Below are 21,513 nucleotides of genomic sequence, written 5' to 3'. Positions count from 1 at the left end.
TGACTCCACAATGTTTGTGCCAGACTCAGGAAAATCTGAGTATCATTTTAGATGGCAGCCCATCTAATTTTTCTAAGCACTTCCAAAATATCTTTGGTGATTGTACTTTAAAAAAAAGAAAAAAGAGGGTTTCCCTGGTGGCGCAGCGGTTGAGAGTCCGCCTGCCGATGCAGGGGACACGGGTTCGTGCCCCGATCCGCGAAGATCCCACATGCCGCGGAGCGGCTGGGCCCGTGAGCCATCGCCGCTGAGCCTGCGCGTACGGAGCCTGTGCTCCGCAACGGGAGAGGCCACAACAGTGAGAAGCCCGAGTCCCGGAAAAAAAAAAAAAAAAAAAATTACACAAAAAATCAATCCGTTGGCGGTGCCCGCGTTGCTTTGTGTAATTTTGCTGTACGTTTTGGAAGCGAAAGCGTAAATAAAATGACGTCAGGGCGTCGGAGTCGCTATAGTTAAAGGGCAGGGTTTAGGATTCACTCACCAACCCGAAAGCAGCTCTTAATTCTTCCGGGGCCAGGCACAGAAATGGACCAATCAGAGGAGGGCGCGGGTACTTTCGAATGTTCTTGGGTCCAATAGTTGGTGGCCTGGCTGTATAAAAGAAGGACGGCTGAGTGCTTTCCCCTGCTATTTGGGAGAACACTCATCGTGGCGTTTTGTCATGGCTCGCACTAAGCAGACTGCTCGCAAGTCCACCGGCGGCAAGGCCCCTCGCAAACAGCTGGCCACTAAGGCGGCCCGGAAGAGCGCACCGGCCACGGGCGGCGTGAAGAAGCCGCACCGCTACCGGCCCGGCACGGTGGCCCTGCGCGAGATCCGCCGCTACCAGAAGTCCACGGAGCTGCTGATCCGCAAGCTGCCGTTCCAGCGCCTGGTGCGCGAGATCGCGCAGGACTTCAAGACCGACCTGCGCTTCCAGAGCTCGGCCGTGATGGCGCTGCAGGAGGCGTGCGAGGCCTACCTGGTGGGGCTCTTCGAGGACACCAACCTGTGTGCTATCCACGCCAAGCGCGTCACTATCATGCCCAAGGACATCCAGCTTGCCCGTCGCATCCGTGGTGAAAGGGCGTAAACTTGTTTTTCCATTAAGTGCCAATCTTAGACCCAAAGGCTCTTTTCAGAGCCACCTACAACTTCATTTTGAAGAGCTGTACCGTAAGGAAGTAAAATTATCCCCTTAACAAGGGTGGGTTAGGGTAGAATTCTTCCCGTCCCAACTCCTTCCGCCACAGCCAGACGTTCCTGGAGTTGTGAGGCGAGGGTCTAACCATATTTCCTTAACAGGTAGCCGTCCAAGCATAGTTTATCAAACCTTATTTAATTATGTCCCTGCTTGTAAATAGTCCAGTTGATTGTATTGCTTTATCTCACATTGCTTTTGTCTCTTCTAGGGCTATGTACCATGGTATGCTATGCTGTACAATTTTTTCACAGTTCTTTGCTGTAGTTCTTACTCAAATATAGGACTTTAGCCATTTGACTCGGTGATCTTGCTTTTACGTTTTTTCGGCTTGGGGATTCAGTACTGGGTGAAAAGTGACACATGGATAGTGACCAAATGTGAGAAGAAAAATAACCTTTTTATTGTGTAGCTTTTACACTATATTTTACAAACTATAAAATACAGAATGCTGAAAAACATGACAGCCACCAATTCTGAAGGCTTTGCTTCAGTTTTTTCCATACCCTATTCCTAGTAGTCTGTCTACCTCTGAGATGAGAATTGATTCACCTTGCTAAAATAATTTGCCCAACTCCCACCTAAAACAAAACCCACAAAATACACAGTAATGGGTGTTGTGTTGTTCACTTGGATTTATTTACATTTCAGGGTTTCAATAAAAACTTTTGGTTTACAAAATAATGTATTTTTTTTAATGACAAAGATATTTCTCTCTGTATATTGTTTTATTTTAACATTTTATTTTTTCCAGACTAGTATAAGCCTTTGCCTGGCACAGATCTTTGTTACCCGTATAAGAGGTCTGTCAGAGGCACCAATGCCCTTGGCTTAAACCAAGGTGATTTTGCCCCTCAGCTTTTGGCCCCTGCTGAAGTCCAGGTATCTTGGTTTTTCTTGTTTATTGCTGTGCTGGCTCTTATGTACACTGTTTGACTTTTTCCTTTAATATTTTATGTATCTTGGGAAAAGAGTTTTATGTACAGGGCCTGATAGGATAGCTTTTAAAAAGTAAAAGTGCCCATTGCTCTCTGAGGATCAGATAGGCAAGGGACAATGGCTGGGACTGGCTGATCCTTCCCCTTCCCAGCCAAGGAACATGGATTTGGCTTTAAGTCTTCATTTACTTGAGCCCCTCAACAGAACTGTGCAGTATCTAGGGAAAAAGGTTGACACAGTCTTACAATTCATAACCTTGTTAATTTTTCTAGGGTATACTCTGCAAGCTGGCAGCATCTGGATGCTAGCTTACCCGGGTTCATATCCCAGCTTTACTACTTCATGTGTCATCTTAGACAAATCAATTTCTCCACCATCAGAAAAAATGGGGGTAACACTACCCACTTCGTAGGGTTGTTATTAGAATAATATGCATCAAGTTTGGGACACATAGCATCATATAAATGCTATTAATTTTCCTGAACTGTGTATCATTTTCTGTCATACTCTAGGATTTTTCGAAATTTGAAATAAAGACAAACTTTAGCTTCTAAATTTCCTTTTTACTTGGCATTACTTACTTGCATAGATTCTGCTCAGTTTAGAAATAAAATTCAGACATTTTAAAATCAAACGTGGAAGAAAATCAAATTTGTGAAAGAAAATTTACTGAACACTTTGAGCAGGGGGATGGTGCCAGCATTTTAATATCATTGCATTAAGCATCTATTATTTTATATTAGGGGAGTGACTAAGGTCAGGCTGAAGACAAAAGGGGGTGTTTAATGTACAGATTGTATCTTTTAAATGGCTGCTGCAAGGTCTTCAGTCAGAAAGGGTTTTTCTTACCCAGGCCCACAGAGTGATGTTACACCACAGGTTGAAGTTTACAGCTAATGCTGTTGGAGTCTAGAATGAGTTTGGGTTTGTTATAAAGTCTCTCAAAGGAAAGGAGGAGGAAGTCAAGGTCAGGGTAAATCTTTCAGACTTAAAAATTTAGTAGTAGCCTTTCCAGTTGTCCCAGTAGAAGTGAGTTACTGCTCAATGAGTGTTTTCAAGAGATTTAACACAATAGTGGGAAACTGGTATGGAGATTTGAACAGCACCCCAGGCTTGGCTGCAGGAAAGCTAGAAGCCTGAGATTGTCAGTGCACCTTGGGAGAGGGCCCAAAGGAACATATTTGGACCCACCATGTTTAACATGTCGTATGAAAAACAAAACAATGCTTTGATACTTTGTGCTTTATTAGATGCTGTGATTTAAAAAAAAACAATCCTCATGAGTAAATGCATATTTGTGTGATTGATACTGTGTTAGGAGTAAAGATGAGACCTCAGGGCAATATCTCAAGTCCAGGAAGATTCTTTAAGAAATAATACCAACCGAAAACAAGTCACATTTATATAGGACTTCATGGGCCAATCTCTGTTCCAATGCTTTGCTTACAATAGCTAAATTAAATCTTCACTAGAGTTCCATCAGTGTTATCATTACCCAGTTTTACAGATAAAGAAAACAAAGGCAAGGTTAAAGGTCACACAGCTGTAGGGAAGGAAAAATAATTTTCCCTCTGTGAGACCCCTGAAATAAAAGACACATTAACAAGAGAAAAACAAAACAGAAGCCCTCATGTATATGTGGGAGATACCCAGGGAAAAATGAGTAACTCCTCAAGGTGGCTTAAAATTCAGACTTAAACACCATCTTAATAGGGAAGAGGGGTTGAGGGGTGGTGTGTATATAGGCCTCTTAGGGGAGAGTAAATAATTTTTAGGAAAGATGATTGGGCCCTTAGAAGAATAGATGGGAGAGGTATGACAGGATAGAATAAAATTATGTTTAAGGCAGGACAAGAAAATGTCTAAACATAAAATTTTCTCTCTGCTTATTTGGGCCACTACCCCTCTTTAGTGTGCATTGTGCACATTACAGATTGACCAGACTTCCTTAGAAGACACAGGAATGCCTGCTTCATTGAAAAGAGCAATTTTCTCCTGGTTCCAGCAAGGTAACTCCTTAGGGGATAACATTCCTTTCTCAATCCTGTAAGGGATTGTGATGCCCCACTACTCACGAAGGTCTGGACTATGTAGACTCAATATGTAACTTTGATATATGATTCTTTGTCTCAAAAACATATAACTGTGCTTTGACCTCTGACAAGCAGAACAGTCCTCAGAGTTTTCTGAAAGACTGTCTCCCAGGTTATAATCCTCAGGTTGGCTCTAATAAAATCCTCTATTTCTTTCTTAGATTGACAATTTTTGTGGACAATAGTTTGTGCCAAGGTTTGTCTGGGTGTGGTGTCAATTTTTAGTGTCCTTTCCTCAGATAAGTGTCACTCTTCCCTAGTTAATGAAACTCCTTGGGAAGGGATTTATGACAATTGAGTTCCTTTTGGAGGGTCTGTCTTTAGGCAGATAATGGGAGTTCAGAGAAATCTTCCCTCTGCATTTGCTGTTCTGCTACAGCTCAAAATAATCAACATACCTATAAGGGAGGGAAAATAACTTTCCTTCTACCCTTCTAAGTTCTTGGCTGAGAACCGCTGTATAAAAGGTAGATTAACAAGAGAAAAGCAAACAGAAGCTTAATAACATGTATACCTCACGTAGGCTTGAGAAATACCTAGAAAAACTGAGTAAACTCCCAATATTGACCCAAGCCACCACCTTAAATACCATCTTCAGCTAAGAAGTGGGTGGGAGCCAGTTATGAGAGGTTACCAGGAAAAGGAACAACGAGGGTAAGGTTGTTATACAGAATTAATTCTAGTGCCTCCTCATTGATGAGATTCTCTAGTGATTTAGTCATCCTTCTCTTCCTGGTACAGAGAAAAAGACACAATTCAAAATTCCCTTTATAAATGTAAATGTCCCTCACAAAAGAGTAAATTCTACTCTGTTTTTAGAAATGTTTTGGTGTATGGTGCTTTTTAAAAAATAATCAGCTCAAAAATACTCCTTCTGCCAAGGAAGCATATGGGAGCGGGGGAATGGGGAGTCATATTCTGCTACCCTTAGCAACTAACAATCACTTCCTCCTGAATGAGAAAGTACAGTATTTGCCATAAAATACTGTATAAGCCTCCACTAGAATTCTCAGCCGAAGAAATAAACAGCCTCAGATGCAGAGCAAAGGGAGCAAAACAATCCAGAGTTTAAAAGTGAACCTCTTTACTAGCTTCTCTCTCTCACATAGTCATTGGATCACTGCCGAGAGGGGCGGAGCCAAAGGGGCGCTGTCAGTGCCTCTTCCCGCCTGCGCTTTCAGTTCTCAACGAGGTCCGACTCTAGCTTATAATTACTCTTGACCAAGCAGTAACTTGTTGCATCCTGTACGTTTGCGATAATTTAGACAATCATGTCTGGACGCGGCAAAGGCGGCAAGGGTCTGGGTAAGGGAGGCGCTAAGCGCCACCGCAAGGTTCTGCGCGATAACATCCAGGGCATCACCAAACCAGCTATCCGTCGCCTGGCCCGGCGTGGCGGTGTGAAGCGCATCTCCGGCCTCATCTACGAAGAGACCCGCGGGGTGTTGAAGGTGTTCCTGGAGAACGTGATCCGGGACGCCGTCACCTACACCGAGCACGCCAAGCGCAAGACTGTCACCGCCATGGACGTGGTCTACGCGCTCAAGCGCCAGGGACGCACTCTCTACGGCTTCGGCGGCTAAAGTCTCATTCTGTACATTTTTTTTTAAGGCCCTTTTCAGGGCCGCCCACCTCCGCTCAGGAAGAGCTGTACGCGACTTCCGTATTCAAAACATATCTGTTGGGAAAAAAAGTGGTTCTGTTTTAAGGCTAACGTGGCCTTATCTACAGGCCAAACGGTTCGCTTTCACTGCCGGTCTCCATCAGCCAGTCTTTGGGTACTTGCTAAGAGCAGGGGTACCTTTGCCTAATCAGGCTGCAAGGGCTCGCTTGTGGGTGGGGCTAACACTGGACTAAGGAAAGCTAATGAGAGGGGTCTGGAAGTCCCGGTAACCTCAATGAAGGACTTATGGCCCGGCGTCCCCGGCTTTTTCTAGTGGGAGGGATCCTGCCTACCTCACATCGTCTGTAAAAGGAGCGACAACTGCCAGCCGGAGTTTCGTCGAGGAGGCGGTTTCTTTCTTGGGAAGCGGGCATTACTGAGTCGCCGCCGATCTTGTTTTTGGTCCTGGGAGGGTTCAGTAAATATTTGTACAAATTGCCAGAACCTGCGAGGGTGCTGCTTCGCTCACGAGAAGTCAGAAGCCGGATCAATTAAAATGCATTGCGAGCAAGAGCCAGCTGGTAGTTCCTAGTGTATTTGCCTTTAGCAAAGTCAGGAAAGATCTGCCTTCTATGATCTCTCCATTCCCAGCACCTCCCCGTCCTCCGCTGGGTCGCGCCCCAGACCTTGGCCTCAGGTACCTCTAGAGTTTGAGCCAGGCATCATGCTGAGTGTCGTCACCCCCCGTAAAGCCAGTGATCTCGGGTTTAAAAATGCCTCGGTATTGCTGATTTTCATCCTCAGGCTGGGGCCCTCCCTAAGCCTCTAGCTAAGCAGAGTTTGTAAATTCCCATTTACTAGACTAAGGGAGTCTGTTCTGAACCCCTAGGCCTCTGTCAGGGCCTTTGAGGTTGTAAGGGAGAAGCTCCCTCCTTTGTGGTTAAGTGGCTCTCTTGCACCTTCACCTTCCTTCCAGCTTATCTCTTTCCTCTGTCTGCAGTAAACTGTATTTTTTTTAATGAAACTTTCAAACATGACTATGTTATTATAAAAGGATTTTTAAAGTATGTCCTCAAATTGATAAACCAGCTAACAATAATCAGCATCTTTGATTTAATGTTTGAAAAGCGTGTACTGATGGCTGCTTTAGAAGACGCTTTGCTGCCTCGTTACTCTGCTAATGTCTCTCTCTTGACACCTGACTAGCTGGTTGGGAAAGCGAGATTCTAAAGTTCAGGTGAGAGGTCTGGACTAGATAAAAATTTTGGGACTCATCAACATACAAACGGTGAGACTGGATGAGATCACTAAGAACTTAAACATGGTTTAATGCAGCACATTTGTTTGTAATGGTAAAAGAGTGGAAACAATGTAAATTGTCATGAGAAGGGACCAGATAAAATATTATCTATATCCATAAAATGGTGTTTTGGTTCAGGCTGCTATAATAAAAACACCATAGACTGTGTGCTTTAACAACAAACATTTCTCACAGTTCTGGAGACTGAAGTCCAAGATCAAGGCACTGGACAGATTCAGACAGATCTGGTGTCTGATGACCCATTTCCTGCTTCATAGACTGCTGTCTTCCCTTGTGTCCTTTCATGGCAGAGTTGAATGAATGCATGCATGAATTTTCTACACAAGCGTTCAGGCCCTCTCCCACCCCCCTAGCCCACCAGAGGGCTGCCATAATTGATCCCCCATCTACAATTCCTTGACTTGGCACTGTCTGAATCAGTCAGCATGCCAGGTTTTCTCTGGCTGTTAGGAATGTTGCAGGAGTGGCAAATCAGGCAGCATTATCTTTGCTCTGAACAAGGACTTCATGACTGTTAGGCCTGAGGAAGGCTCACAGGTTTTTCACTCAGGTAGTGGGTGTGACTAAAATGAGTGTGATACTATCTACACGGCTTAAGAACTAAAAAAAACAGGCCAGCCATAACAGAAGCTGGTCTATGGAGCAACCACACCTCCCTCCAGTGCAGGAAAACTATCCACACACTTCATTACATATGCTCTGAATGGAGGACAGGAAATTCTAATTTGCTTACTGGTGTACCCCAATGCCTACAACACTATCAGGCACATTACATGAAATCAATACATATCTCCTGACAGACACCAGGACACCAGCTAAGGAAAACATAAAGTGACCACTATCCCAACCAGGCCCATTTTTGCTCCTCTGGTCATCTAGAATGCAGCCTTGAACTCTCCCCATTGACAGTTTAAATTAAGCCAGCCTCTGTACTTTTATCATTCCCCCCAAAATCTTGGAGGACAGTTATCAGGTGGGAAATGGGACCAAAAAAGCTAGGAGAATTATTGACTGAAACTAACACACCGAGGCTGAAATCAGCCTTCTATAAAAATGATACAAAAAGGAACCCAATGACAGAGGCATTTGTGAATATCTTTTTAGATGAGGATAAGCTGTTTTCCTTTTAGCCAACTTCAAGTGAATTCGCATCCTTTCTCCAGCTGAGTTCTAAAGTCTGGTATGCTACTGGAATATATAATTGGACTAGGGACATTCTTGCTTAAAACCTCCTGTGGCTATAATGACAGACTAGACCAAGCAGGCCATACTTTCAACTTTAGCAAGAGAACCTCTTCACAGACCAACAGTGCCTACCCTACAAACAATCTCCTGCTACCCTGCCTGGTGATTATATATGTGTGTATATATATATGTATATATATACATATATATACACACACATACATATACACATACATATACATATACATATATGTAAAACAGCTTTATTGAGATATAACTTACATACCATAAAATTCACCCACTTTAAGTGTACAACTCAATGAATTTTAGTATATTTACCTAGTTGTACAACCATCACTACAATCTATTTAATTTTAGAACATTTCCATCACCCTAATTTCCATTCCTCTGTGAAGTAAGGAAAAAAGTACAGCTAACTGCTGAGGGCTGTGTTGACACCGAAAGAGAAGGAAGTGCGTTTTCTTCGTAAACGAGATCTTAATTTCGCCTGAATTCAATGCCCTGGGTTTGCTGGCAGTCTGAATTTTTTTTTTTTCCTGCGGCACGCGGGCCTCTCACTGCCGCGGCCCCTCCCGTTGCGGAGCACAGGCTCCGGACGCGCAGGCTCAGCGGCCATGGCTCACGGGCCCAGCCGCTCCGCGGCACGTGGGATCCTCTCGGACCGGGGCACGAACCCGTGGCCCCTGCATCGGCAGGCGGACTCTCAACCACTGCGCCACCAGGGAAGCCCTAGAGATTATTATTTTAATCGAGACAAATCATCCTATTAGAGGCGGTAATTTCAGTACTGTTCTCAGGACATGACTGAGAGCCATTCAGATGTCTCGTCGGAGTCTATTTCATAACCCGTAAAAACACAAATTAAAAAAATTCTCTAAACAAGGGCTTTGGCGTTTCTCGCCCGATTTCCCATCCCCCAAATTTGGGTCGCCGCGGGGAACCACATGAGATCATCAGTTCTGATTGGTTGAAATCCGTGAATGGGGCTTGCTGATTGGGCAGTGCTTCTCTTTGTTCCTGCAAACCGATTCAAGTTTCTCGCCATACTTGGTTCTTTCCCACTTTTCTTTAGCAAGTTGGAGTATCACCTTTACCCCCTACCTGTGTCCAGTGAGTGGAGGCGAGAGTGGGAGTTACATGGATATATAGACATTAATCTCCGCAATGTTTTCTGACTCAGTAGTTTTCATTTTAACCACACCATTGAGCTGCAGACTCCTGTGCCTTGGCTAATGGTTACAGCTTTCTTTTATGAGTAGTTGGGTGGCCCTGAAAAGGGCCTTTGGCTGAGAAATGCTAATTCTTGATGGCGAAATCGGAAAGCTTAATTAACCGCCGAAGCCGTAGAGAGTGCGTCCCTGGCGCTTAAGCGCATAGACCACGTCCATGGCGGTGACAGTCTTGCGCTTGGCGTGCTCGGTGTAGGTGACGGCGTCCCGGATCACGTTCTCCAGGAACACTTTCAGCACCCCGCGGGTCTCTTCGTAGATGAGGCCGGAGATGCGCTTCACACCGCCACGCCGGGCCAGACGGCGGATGGCGGGTTTGGTGATGCCCTGGATGTTGTCGCGCAGAACCTTGCGGTGGCGCTTAGCGCCTCCCTTACCCAGACCCTTGCCGCCTTTGCCGCGTCCAGACATGGTTTCGAAAGAAGCAAACCAACAGCAACTGACAAAGAAAGAGAGAGCGGATCCTTATATACCTACCACCTCTCCCCCGCCCAACTCCCCCAAAGAGAGAATGGAAAGCGCGCAAACCGGAAGTGTGACGCCAACAGTCCCCTCCCTTAATCCCGCCTCCAAGCCCCGGGAACTCACGCGGAAGGACGGGAAGGGCGGGGCGGGTGGGGCAGGTGGCAAGCGGTCAGTTTGACCAATAGTCTCTGCTTCCTTGACTGGGCTACTGTTTTAACTACAGTACTTGGAGGAATTAGGCTTAAGAGGAAACATGATTCCAAATATCCTAAGTAGAAGAAATACTTAAAAAGACGAAAATTTATTATCAATAAATTTTGATAATCGTAAAAATATCAAGATCAAAGTTAGAAACGTAAAAATGTTTATACTCATAATATTCCTGTGTTTCACAACTAATACGAGGCCATGTTTTTAAAATGCTCTGCAAATGCCAGTCATTTCGCGTGCCTCTGAAACTCTGGCTCTTTACTAAGGTAAGAGAAAACAGTACTATTTACATAAACTTATAAAGGGCCAGTGTGTTCGCATACGCAGTGGATATTTAGACAAAAGTTATCCATAATCCGACAAGTGTTGATGCATGTCTATTCATTCCCAAGCAGATGCAAAGTTATACTGAACAACTTGAGTTGGAAAGTTAGTTCCTTACAGCCCTTACTTGAAAACGTGGGTGGCTCTGAAAAGAGCCTTTGGTTGAAATTTCCGAGAAAAGCTGTAATTATGCCCGCTCCCCGCGGATCCGGCGGGCTAACTGGATGTCCTTGGGCATGATGGTAACACGCTTAGCGTGAATGGCACACAGATTGGTGTCCTCGAAAAGCCCTACCAGATAGGCTTCGCATGCCTCCTGCAGTGCCATCACCGCCGAACTCTGGAAGCGCAGGTCGGTCTTGAAGTCCTGGGCAATCTCACGCACAAGGCGCTGAAAAGGTAATTTACGGATAAGAAGCTCCGTGGACTTTTGGTAGCGGCGGATCTCGCGCAAGGCCACCGTGCCGGGTCGGTAGCGGTGGGGTTTTTTCACGCCGCCGGTGGCCGGCGCACTCTTGCGAGCCGCCTTGGTGGCCAGCTGCTTGCGAGGCGCTTTGCCGCCAGTGGACTTACGAGCAGTTTGCTTAGTGCGAGCCATGACAAGTAACAGATACACAGACGTACCGAATATTAGCGCAAAAAACATCGCCCAGCAGTTTGCAAGTATTTATAGTACCTAAGGTGAAGTGATTGGGCGAGGAAAATGTTTAAATATTACGTTACAAGCTCTGATTGGTCTACATTTAAACTTTCCAGAAACCGTGCAGTTTCGTTGGCCACTACGTTATATCCTCGGCTCTTTTCAAATTGTTTTTTTGTTCTTTTCCGCCCACGATTTTCATGAGAATGCAATGCCTTGAGCGTTACCTTTTCGAAAAAACAGACCTTAACTTCATTGGTACTGTAGTGCTGTATATTTATTTAGGTTCTGGAGGGGAGGGGAGAGTGAGAGAATATTGCCCTAATGTATTCTACATTCCCTGCTCGATAACCCGATAACGGATTATAAATTTCCAAAACCATTTCACAAAAAAAGAAATCCCTCTGTAACGCTTAAACTGAGAAACTTCTTTGAAACCTACAAGATGTAAATTCAAGCATAGTAAAATCAAACTAGCGTTTCCAGAAATATTTCCTGTAACAAGATACTTCTTTGTTAAGTGTTGTTTATGCTCTGACTTTACACTTAGAACTTCCTGAAACTTAAGTTTTCTAAAGTTTAGAATACATTTAGCCAGGTACAACGCCGGACACACAATCACGCCATGCACAACGTCTCAGAGTTACCTATGAGGAGCAGGCGAGGGACTAGGGCCTATGAATGGATTACGGACCAAAACGAGGACAGCTTAATATTGCCAACGACTGTTCCTATATGTCACGTAAAATAGTCGACTTTAAGAACACCGAATGAGGACCTTTTAGACGAAGAGGCGGTAACCCAGATTCTACCTTCTCATTGGCTAAGTTTATTATACTGGCTAGCCATTAAGAAAGGAGATCTAGCATCCTTCATTTGCATGGAGCGTTTCTGTTGCATTTGAAGCAGTTTAACCCATTAGACACGGGAGGTACAAATTAAACAAGAAAATTCTGCATGCATATTTTCTCTTTTAAAAGCTTTGTTTGATTAGAAGCCACGTTTATTACTCTAAGAAAAGTTTATGTCTTTCCAGAAATTTTCACTTACGAAAACTTCACCTTGGAGAAAGATTGTATACCTGTGTTATAAATGACTATCCTTCTAAGACGCATAGTTTCAAGTGTCCTTTTTCAAATTCTTAGAAATTACGTAATGCATTTTGTAAATACAGACTCTCAAGAAAGCAAGTAACAAAGGGTGGTAAAGAAGCTGGACGAATCGTGCCCTTCTATGTAACCCTTACATTATTGGCCACAAGCCGGAAACAAGCTCTTATGTTGTTTGAGGGCTACCAGGGAAGCTCCGGTTACTGAGGCCTGTGCGGACTTGTTTGAAACCTGCAGTCGCGCGCGCGGGAATGACTCGTCACTGCCTTCTCCCTGCTGCTAGGCGATACCAGGGCAGAATTGTGAGGGGATGTCATCCAGAACGGGGCTGTGAGAGGGGCATTTTATTCTCTTAGTAGTTGGCCTGATTCGCAGTCTGAAGTTTTAGCATTGTTGACGCTTGTACAACCAAAAACAAGTTAAAGCGAGACTGCCCTAAAATGTTATCCCCGGGCTGTGCTTTCACACTAAAGCAACGTATCCCCCACCCTCGCCCCGACACCCACACCCACACACTTCCCCGCGTGCAATGCCTTTCCGGGAACAGTTTAGTCCACCCAGTGCTTACTTGATATTTCTCTTGTGCTAGGTTTTGAGCTTGGGATATGTTGTGAGGATGAAAAGGGGTCAAAAGTTCGTTAAGTGCATTAAACTGTAGAAGCAAGTTGCAATTACAGAAATTGTTTGCGTGCTGTTTTCCACCTGTGCAGCTTGTTAATTGCGGTGTTAGCCAGTTCTTTTGCTTTCTACTATTCTTTGCCCCAAATAGATGCACGCTGGTTCAGACCAAGGGCACCGGCGTCTCGGGTCTACCACACATCACTCAGCGCTGCCAGGAAAGGCAATGGCATCGATGAAAACTTGTCCCAAACCTGCAGACCAGGCCTACATCCCCTCGCTTTCTGCTGTCCCTCCCCAGTCACTCAAGACACAACGTTTTGCATTTATTGCAGGTTAGAAACAAATGTCCTTTTGACATTGCTTCCTAGAGGCGAGGTTTCACGTGAAACTCCTTGGATTCTTACGTGATTGCCTTCTTTACAGCTTTCTCACCCCACCTCCCCCTAGGATAAAACCCTTCTTTTTAAAGAGAAGTAGCACCCTCTGATGGTAATGGGCGGCAGAGCCGTACCCTTTCCTGCCTAGTATTTCTGTCTCCATTAGGCGACCAGCGGGGGGGATGGGGGAGGAGGGGGGCAGGGTGCTGTCTGGGTGCCTCAGTGCAAGCGGCAGGGAAGAAGGCCTATAGGCCCCAGCGGCCGGCATTGGCCTTCGGAGACCCGGAGGGGCGCGCAGGGGGCGCTAGGGTGCCGGGGGCGGGCGCCAGCGCGCACCAATCACAGCGCAGCCTCGCCCTATAAATACTGCGCGGTCGAGCCGCTCGAGTTTTATTGCCTTGTCAGGTCCTAGTAGTTTTCTTGGTTCTTCTTTGCTTCCGTCATGTCCGAGACCGCACCGCCCGTCCCAGCTGCTTCCACTCCCCCCGAGAAACCTTCAGCTGGCAGGAAGGCGAAGAAACCTGCGAAGGCTGCAGCAGCTGCCAAGAAGAAACCTGCGGGTCCTTCAATCTCGGAGCTGATTGTGCAGGCCGTTTCTTCTTCTAAGGAGCGCAGCGGCGTGTCCTTGGCTGCGCTCAAGAAGGCGCTGGCGGCCGCCGGCTACGACGTGGAGAAGAACAACAGCCGCATCAAGCTAGGCCTTAGGAGCCTGGTGAGCAAAGGCACTCTGGTGCAGACTAAGGGCACCGGCGCCTCGGGCTCTTTCAAGTTTAACAAGAAAGTAGCCTCGGTGGATAGCAAGCCCAGCGCCACAAAGGTAGCAGTCAAAGCGAAGGTAACAAGTTCTTCTAAGAAGCCCAAAAAGGCCACCGGGGCGGCTGCTGGTAAAAAAGGTGTCAAGACTCCGAAGAAGGCTAGAAAGCCTGCGGCGACAAAGAAGTCCTCCAAGAGTCCTAAGAAGTCTAGGGTTGTAAAGCCTAAGAAAACAGGTAAGAGTCCTGCTAAAGCCAAGGCTGTGAAACCCAAAGCGGCCAAAGCAAAGGTGACCAAGCCAAAGACTGCTGCCAAGCCCAAGAAGGCAGCACCGAAGAAAAAGTAAAAGTTCTGGTTGGAAGCTGCTTCCAATAACCCAACGGCTCTTTTAAGAGCCACCTACTTATTTCAGGGAAAGAGCTTTAAGTACACAAGCTCTTCTGTCTTACAAGTTTCATAAATTTTAGCCCCATGCAAATGCATTGTGTTTAAGCCAGTCCTTGCTCCACGTCAGAATTCTTTTGAGATGAAATTCTCGCTGTGGGATTTGTAAATTGATTCCTGAGGAAGCTAGTGTTTTGGGTTTTTTTTTTTGTTTTTTGATTTTGGTCTCCCAAGTGATTTAAACTTCAACGCTCAGGATCTATTTCCCTAGTCCCATTTTAACCAGAAGCTTACATCTCTACCTGTACGTTAGAAATACCTGGGGGAGCTTTTTGAACCGATCCTGAAGTCCCACACCCCAAACATTCGTCCTCAGTGGTAACTGCCTGTAGCTGCGATTGAACCTGTGGCTGAGGCTGGGTCCGTGTACTATGTGCTCGTTTGTCAACTCAACATTTCCTTGGCGTTCTCTGCGAGACCAAAGTGGGGACATTATGTTCTTGGGCAATATTGCTAAATCGGCTTTTTCCAAAATTGGGTGGCCCTGAAAAATGCTTTTGAGGAGATGTGGCTCAAGAGCTGTCTGACCTTGGGAATGACGGTGATCCTCTGGCTTACATGGCACTCAGATTGGTGTCCTTGAGTTTACCAGGTAGGCTTCACACGCCTCCTGCAGCGACATCACAGTCGAGCTCTGACCTTGCAGATCGTTCATGCTCGGCGACTTACCCTGGGTCCATTTGCAGGTTGTCAGCTAGTCCCGGTTTCTCTTTATAGAAACAGAACTGCCCTGATTGGATAATATTTGAAACTCCCACTCTGTGCCTAACTAGATCTTATTTCTCTGCCTGCAGGGTTTTCAACCCTGGTGCGCTGCACCACGTTAAATACTCGGGGACACTTTCATAGACTTGCCCCTTTAAGCTTTTGAAACTTTAATTCTGGGATTCATTTTAATAACGTCTTTTTTCACATCCGAGAAAAAAAAAGTACCATATGTTGAGCCAGGTTTACTCACTTTTACTTAGCGAAGCTCAATTAGTTGTAACACTTTTACATATGTGCATACAAATTCTTTAATAGTCAATTGTTTTATGTTTTGTCTTTTTCCCCCCATTGTTTTGCATGGCTCCTTGCATCCCCTTAATGTCTGCCTTACTGTCACTTCACTTCCCTACTCCCCTTCCCCAAACAGGTATGTAGCTATTCATGTTTTCCTTTGAATTCAGTCTTTTACAAACACTTATCCATAAACATGCATGATTGTTTTCTTTTTCTGGTAGTGTTTTATTATTTACAAAATGGCGATATATACGCTTCTCTGCTTTTCTCTTAACCTTAAAAGAAATCCTTTCAAGTCAAATCTTTTTTTTTAATGTCCTGCATGTGGAGTAGAATAATTTATCCATCCATTTCATATTGATAAGTATTGACGTCTCTTATTTACAACTGCTGAGCATAGTGCAATAAACAATAGAATTCCAAAGCTGAAATTGCTAGATTAGTTAGAGTGTATTTTAAATTTCAGTAGGCCCTGACATAGCCTGAACATGGCTCCCCCTCCTGCATTCCAACCATCAGGGTGTGATCTCATTAATTTCTGCCAATCTAAAGGGGGTAAAATTATTTCACATTGTCACTTTGATTTGCATTACCATGACCACCAGTGCATCCTTTCTTTAGGTTTATTGGCCATTTGAATAAGCTTTTCAGAGAATTTCCATTTATATCTCTGCTAATTTTTCATTAGGCAGTTTGTCTTTTTCCTGCCCAATTGTGTTTTTTATATGATAGAAAAATGAACCTTATACTTATCACCTGTGTTGCAGACAGTTTTCTACTCTTGGCTTTTATCTCTATATTTCCTTTGTTTACGGTATATTTTCCATTTATATGTATTATATAAAATTTATTAGATATATATAACATTTGAATATTAGACATTTTAATCACAAATGTATCTTTTATAGCTTCTAGATTTCCACTCTTGGTTTAGAAACTGAATCCCACCCCTCCATTATTTATTCACCTCCTAGCTTTCCTTCTAAAAATTTTTGCTTCTTAAAAAATGTTTAGTTTCTAATCCATCTAGAATTTGTTTTATGTAGTTTAAGATAGAATCCAAGTTTACATCCTTCCAGATGGATGGCCAGTTGTTTTAACACCATTTGTTAAATAATCCATTCACTTCTCATACTGAACTGAAATATATCATTTTTGTTATTTATTAAATTCTTATATAATGAGATCTATTTCTGTATTCTCATTCTTTTCTACTGTTCTCTCTGTATGAGTCACGTGTCCTTCTCAATTCTATTCCTAATTAATTTATTTCCTTGTTTCTATTGTGAATGGAATGCTCATTTCCTATTTTTAGGCCTTACTGCTAGGAAGGAAGAAATGTATTGATATGTTGTATCCAGCAAACTTACTGATTTCTATAATTTTACTTCCTTTACTCCTTAAACTAAGAGCCCCTTGAGTTTTTCCTAGTCATTAGCAAAATAATTTTAACTATTTTTGTTTTCCTTAAATGTGAATACCAAGCATTTAATTTTCTTTTTGTATAGCATTTGCTAAGAATTTCCAAAATAAAGTTGAATAATATTTTTAGGAGGCATCCCTTTTTAGTTCTTGGTTTTAATTAGCATGGTATTAAGTGTTGTCCCTTATAATAATATCTGTTATTAACTTTTTGTATCTCCATTATATTTAAATGGTTACCTTCAATTCCTATTTTACTTAAAAAAAAATTTAAATGGCTGCCATACTTCATGTATTGATATAATCATACGGTTTTTCTCTTTTAATTTGTTCAGTGCTTTCTTAGATGTTAAGCCCTCAAACTCAATGTGACTGAAAGAATGAGATGAGTTTTCCTAAGACGGTCATCTATAAGAGAGAAGCAAGTGTGCTGTGGTGGAGTTGGGGGAGGGTGAATCAGAAATTCTGTTGTGAAATTTGCAGAGTCCAAGAGATTACCAAGTGGATAAGGGAGTAATCAACTGGGTTCAAATGTTGATGATAGACTGAAGTGATTAGAAGCCTGAGAATAGTTCCTTGGTTTAGCAGTATGGAGGTCAGTAGTTTTGACAAGAGTAGTTTTGGGGAGGATGGAGTTGAATTAAGATGAAGTCATTGGTCTATGGATGGCATTTAAAGTCATGAGACTTGGTGAGGTCACCAAGGGGGCGACTGAGGTAGAGAAGAATATAAAGAAAGGGGAAAGGACAGAGGAGACCTGGCCCTGATCATTTATCATACATAAATCTGAATCATTGTTCTACCTCTTTGTGCTTCCATTTGCTTATTTAAAAGCAAAACGGTTAGATTAGAATAGTGTTTTTCATGGCCTGTTAGGAATAGAATAGACTAGAACATATTAGAGTGTGCACATTGTAAGGATAAATATGGCTCCCTGGAATTTAGGCTTCAGACACTTATGTTGTTAGGCATATGCGTGTACGTTCTGGGTCATAAAGAAGAAAGCATGTCTTATTGGGGTTACAGTCAAAGAAGTCTGAAACCCAGTGGTTAACATGCTCCTTATGGTCTTTTACAATTCCAGGAGTCTATTGTTTTGATGTTCTGACCACAGAATTATATCAGCTCTAACATCCACGTAAGAGGAGACAGACTTGAAATCAATCTCATTGATTGTCTGAGAGATCTTCTGAGACCAGTAGGTAAGAATGGTGACACAGAAATTATATTCTTTACTAATAATTGGTTTGATTATCCCTGCCTGTGGGGTTTTTTGAAAGAAAAGAAAAAAGAGAGGGACAGAGAAAAGAACAGAAGGTTATATGACTGCCAGAACAATTGAAGACCAGTGGGGCCTCCTTAAGAAGATATAAACCATAAATAAGGGGTTTTGCTGTGTAAGATGTACAATAATAACACGTAAAAGAAAAAAGAAAAAAAATAAGATGAGGGGAGAACTCTCTCATCTTGATGCTACAACTTTTATTGTATCCTATGTGGCCAAAGTAAAAATGGGGAATATTGGGGGAGGAGAAGGGAATTTCTTCTTTTCTTTATACCACAATATATTTTTCAGCTCTTCAGCAATGTGCCCATGTAGAAAAATATAATTATTCTGCATATAAAAACAGAACTGGATTAAAAAAGAAGTACTAACTCCTAAATAGTAAAATGGCGGCCTTGCAAATACCCACTTGGAACCCAGTATTCCATTGTGCGATGCTACATAGTTTATTTCACCAGTCACCTATCGCTGGATTCTTAAAAATTTAGTTAACAACAATTACATAATCATTTTCAAGTGTGTCTCAAAAGTAGGTCCCCAGAAGTGGGATTTCTATTTCAAAGGGTGAAAAGTAACATTGCAAATAACAGGGCATGGTAAAAGTATAACAATGGAAGCTTAAAAACAAATACAAATACCTAAAGACAAAAATATTACTAGATTTCAACTATCATGGGTCACATCTTTTTTAATTTTATTTTTTAATAAATAATTTGATTCAAAAATCAAAACCGTATGAAAAGATATGCACCCAGAAGTCAAGTTCCACACCACTGTCCCTGACGACACAGTTCCCCTTCCACTGTTTCTTTATGCAAATAGAAATGAAAAATATATATACTCTTCTTTCTCACCCTTTCATAGGATAATATATACATGTTCTCTACCATTGTTCACTTAGCAGTATGTCCTGGAGCTGTGTCTACAACAGGAAACAGAGGTCTTCCTTATTCTTTCCATGGGTACATGATGATATTGTGTAAAGGAACAACGGTTTATTCTGCTTTCAGAATCTCTATATATTAGTGAGATTAGCCCTTCATAATAAGAGTTGCAAAATATTTTTTCAGATAGTCATTTGTCGTTTAACTTTGATTATGATAAAATTTGTTATGCAGCCTTTTTATTTTTATGTAATTGAATTTACCAGTGTTTTCTTTCATGGCTTTTGGATTTTGAGTAATATTTAGAAAGGTCTTTCCCACTTCAAGAATCAAAGGAATTCGCCTATATTTTCTTTAAGTACTTCTGGCTTTTTGTTTTGTTTCGATTTTATGTTTCAATCTTTGATCTACTTGAAGTTCCTTCTGGTGTTTTACAAATGGCTATCTAGTTGTCTCAGCACTATTAAAAAAGTCCATCTTTACTACTAGTGATTAGAAATGCTTTCTTTATTGGATACAAAATTCCTGTATTACTTGTCTATTTCTAGACTTTCTATTCTGTTGTGTCAGTCTTTCCGTTAAGCACTAATACCACATTGTTTTAATTGAGGATTGATGATCCTTTATAAAATATGAATAAGATCATCCACTCTTCCTGTTCTTATTTTTCAATTACAGGGCAATTATAGGACAATTCCAGCTTTTCAAAGGACTGTGGAATTCTTAGAGCTAGAAAAGCCTTGCAAGTCATTTAGTTTTTGTTTCTGCCAGGGAAAATTCTGTAGGAACTAACGTGCTCTCTGAACTCCACCCCACAGCAGCTCCTTACCAGCTATTAAAGGCCAATAATATCTTAAGGGTAGTACGCTTTTACATCGAATCTATACTGAGCCAGGGTCAATGCAAATATGTGAGAAGAAAGGGGAGTATGTTTTATAATTTGTGGGTGCTCTCTTTGAACTAATTTATCACTTCTTCCTCTAAACTCTCTGGAGGGTCACGATGCTTCCCTTTCCACATGGGAACTCCTAACTACAAAGGGAGATGTAAGGAAGTAGGTGAAATATTCTCATTCCAGTGTCTAGGAAGATGATATAGGTTTGGTAAACAGCCAGTATCCGCCACACTTCTGCATGTTTCTGTTTTTTAAAGGCTCATTCACTTATTTGTTGACTCTTCAGAGAGAGGGCAAGGTCCAAGTGTGCAAGCCTAGACAATGTGTAGGTTGAATTATGTCCCACCCACCACCCCTTCCCCCAAAAGTTATGTTTAAATCATAACCCCCATTGCTTCAGAATGTAACCTTATTTGGAAATAGGGTGGTTGCAAATGTAATTCAGTTAAAATGAGGCCACGGTTGAATAGAAAGGGCCCCTCTGATTGGCAATTCCTCGTAGACCAGCTCCCGCCAGTTCGCGGAATAGGCGGAGGCCTCGACTCCATCCTGCTGGCTGCCCGTCCCACCTGCCACCCGCCTGCCAATGTGGAAGGGAGGCCGCAGCCCAAGGGCAGCCCCCAGGGATACTGCCGCCCGCCCTGGTGGGGCTGGGACCTTGAACGCCCCCAGGACCCGCATCTGGAGAGAAGTGAGAGTGCCCCAGGCGGGGGGCGAGGGGGTGCTGAAGTTATCTTGTGGTTCGTCTGGGGTGTGGTGGGCCTGGGTAAGGCCAAAGAAGTGACACCCGGCGACACCCCCGGGGGAGAAGACCCTTCATTGCCACCTACAGAACCGCAGGATGTCAGTCCTCTGCCTGAGCTCCCCTCCCTCACGTCCACATCCCTTTTTAATTTGTCTGGAGGAGGCCAGTCTTCAATAAGTTATTTAAAAGCTCTCTCGGTACCGGAATTTGCTTCAAGGGTTGAGAACCACTGATCTGGGCGGAGCCCCTCACAGTAGTGAATGTTGTTTCTTCCTCGATCTCTAAAACTGAGTTAATATTTTTCTGGAGTAATGGTAGGCCCAGAGAAAGAATTGAATTACCCAGGATTCCACAAAGATTAAGTGATGGTGGCCCAAGAATTCCTCTTCAGCAGGTCAGAAGTATAAAAGTGTTTTGCAATCATTATATAAATTAACAAAAATCTTGTTTATTGTGTTGTATACCTACTGCTTTGTGCCTGAGCACTTCTCACTACAAACTGGGATTATTGCCCCACTATTACACTTGAGGAAGCGGATGGAGGCACAGAGGGGTGGTGTCACTTGTCTACTTGTAAGTAAAATCAGAAATTGGACATAGATCTGTCTGGATCATAGAAAGGTGGAAATTTTTATTTTTAAACTTTACCTAATATCTTTAATGGATCGCAGGATGTCCAGAGAACTAAAACAGGAACTGAGGAGTGGCATCAAGATTGAAAAAAGGAAAACAACCAGTCCCATCCTCAGAGAACCTAGAGAAAAGA

At 43.2% G+C, this 21,513-nt stretch overlaps 4 protein-coding genes across 4 annotated transcripts in view; 2 read left to right on the top strand and 2 right to left on the bottom strand.

The window, feature by feature from the left end:
* The window catches only part of LOC114907282, a 111,343-nt gene extending 105,507 nt beyond the window's left edge, over positions 1–5,836 (top strand). Inside the window, exons 2-3 of the mRNA XM_029242775.1 lie at positions 639–1,012; positions 5,478–5,836. Of these exons, the coding sequence (XP_029098608.1) occupies positions 639–1,012; positions 5,478–5,795 (692 nt within the window). The 3' untranslated portion in view covers positions 5,796–5,836. The remainder of the gene's footprint in view (positions 1–638; positions 1,013–5,477) is intronic.
* Positions 1–9,987, bottom strand: part of LOC114907339 — a 48,420-nt gene extending 38,433 nt beyond the window's left edge. Inside the window, exons 1-2 of the mRNA XM_029242862.1 lie at positions 9,697–9,987; positions 953–961 (exon numbers count right to left, since the gene is read on the bottom strand). Coding sequence (XP_029098695.1) covers positions 953–961; positions 9,697–9,982 — 295 coding nt within the window. The 5' untranslated portion in view covers positions 9,983–9,987. The remainder of the gene's footprint in view (positions 1–952; positions 962–9,696) is intronic.
* A 770-nt stretch (positions 9,988–10,757) lies between these two features.
* LOC114907336 (histone H3.1) lies at positions 10,758–11,174 on the bottom strand. Its single transcript, XM_029242857.1, has one exon. The coding sequence runs from the start codon at positions 11,166–11,168 to the stop codon at positions 10,758–10,760; it is 411 nt and encodes a 136-aa protein (XP_029098690.1). The 5' UTR covers positions 11,169–11,174.
* Positions 11,175–13,759: 2,585 nt separating this feature from the next.
* On the top strand, positions 13,760–21,454 carry LOC114907790 (histone H1.1). The gene is made up of 3 exons (XM_029243753.1): positions 13,760–14,306; positions 18,023–18,140; positions 21,419–21,454. Exons 1-2 carry the CDS (start codon positions 13,760–13,762, stop codon positions 18,067–18,069), a joined length of 594 nt encoding a protein of 197 aa, XP_029099586.1. The 3' UTR covers positions 18,070–18,140; positions 21,419–21,454.
* The last annotated feature ends 59 nt before the right edge of the window (positions 21,455–21,513 follow it).

Source organism: Monodon monoceros, unplaced genomic scaffold (assembly GCF_005190385.1).
Source record: "Monodon monoceros isolate NGI ecotype Baffin Bay Population unplaced genomic scaffold, NGI_Narwhal_1 Super_Scaffold_3, whole genome shotgun sequence".
NCBI classification, from domain to species: Eukaryota; Metazoa; Chordata; class Mammalia; order Artiodactyla; family Monodontidae; genus Monodon; species Monodon monoceros.
Note: the sequence above shows the minus strand (reverse complement) of the source record. Positions and strands in the feature narration are given on the sequence as shown.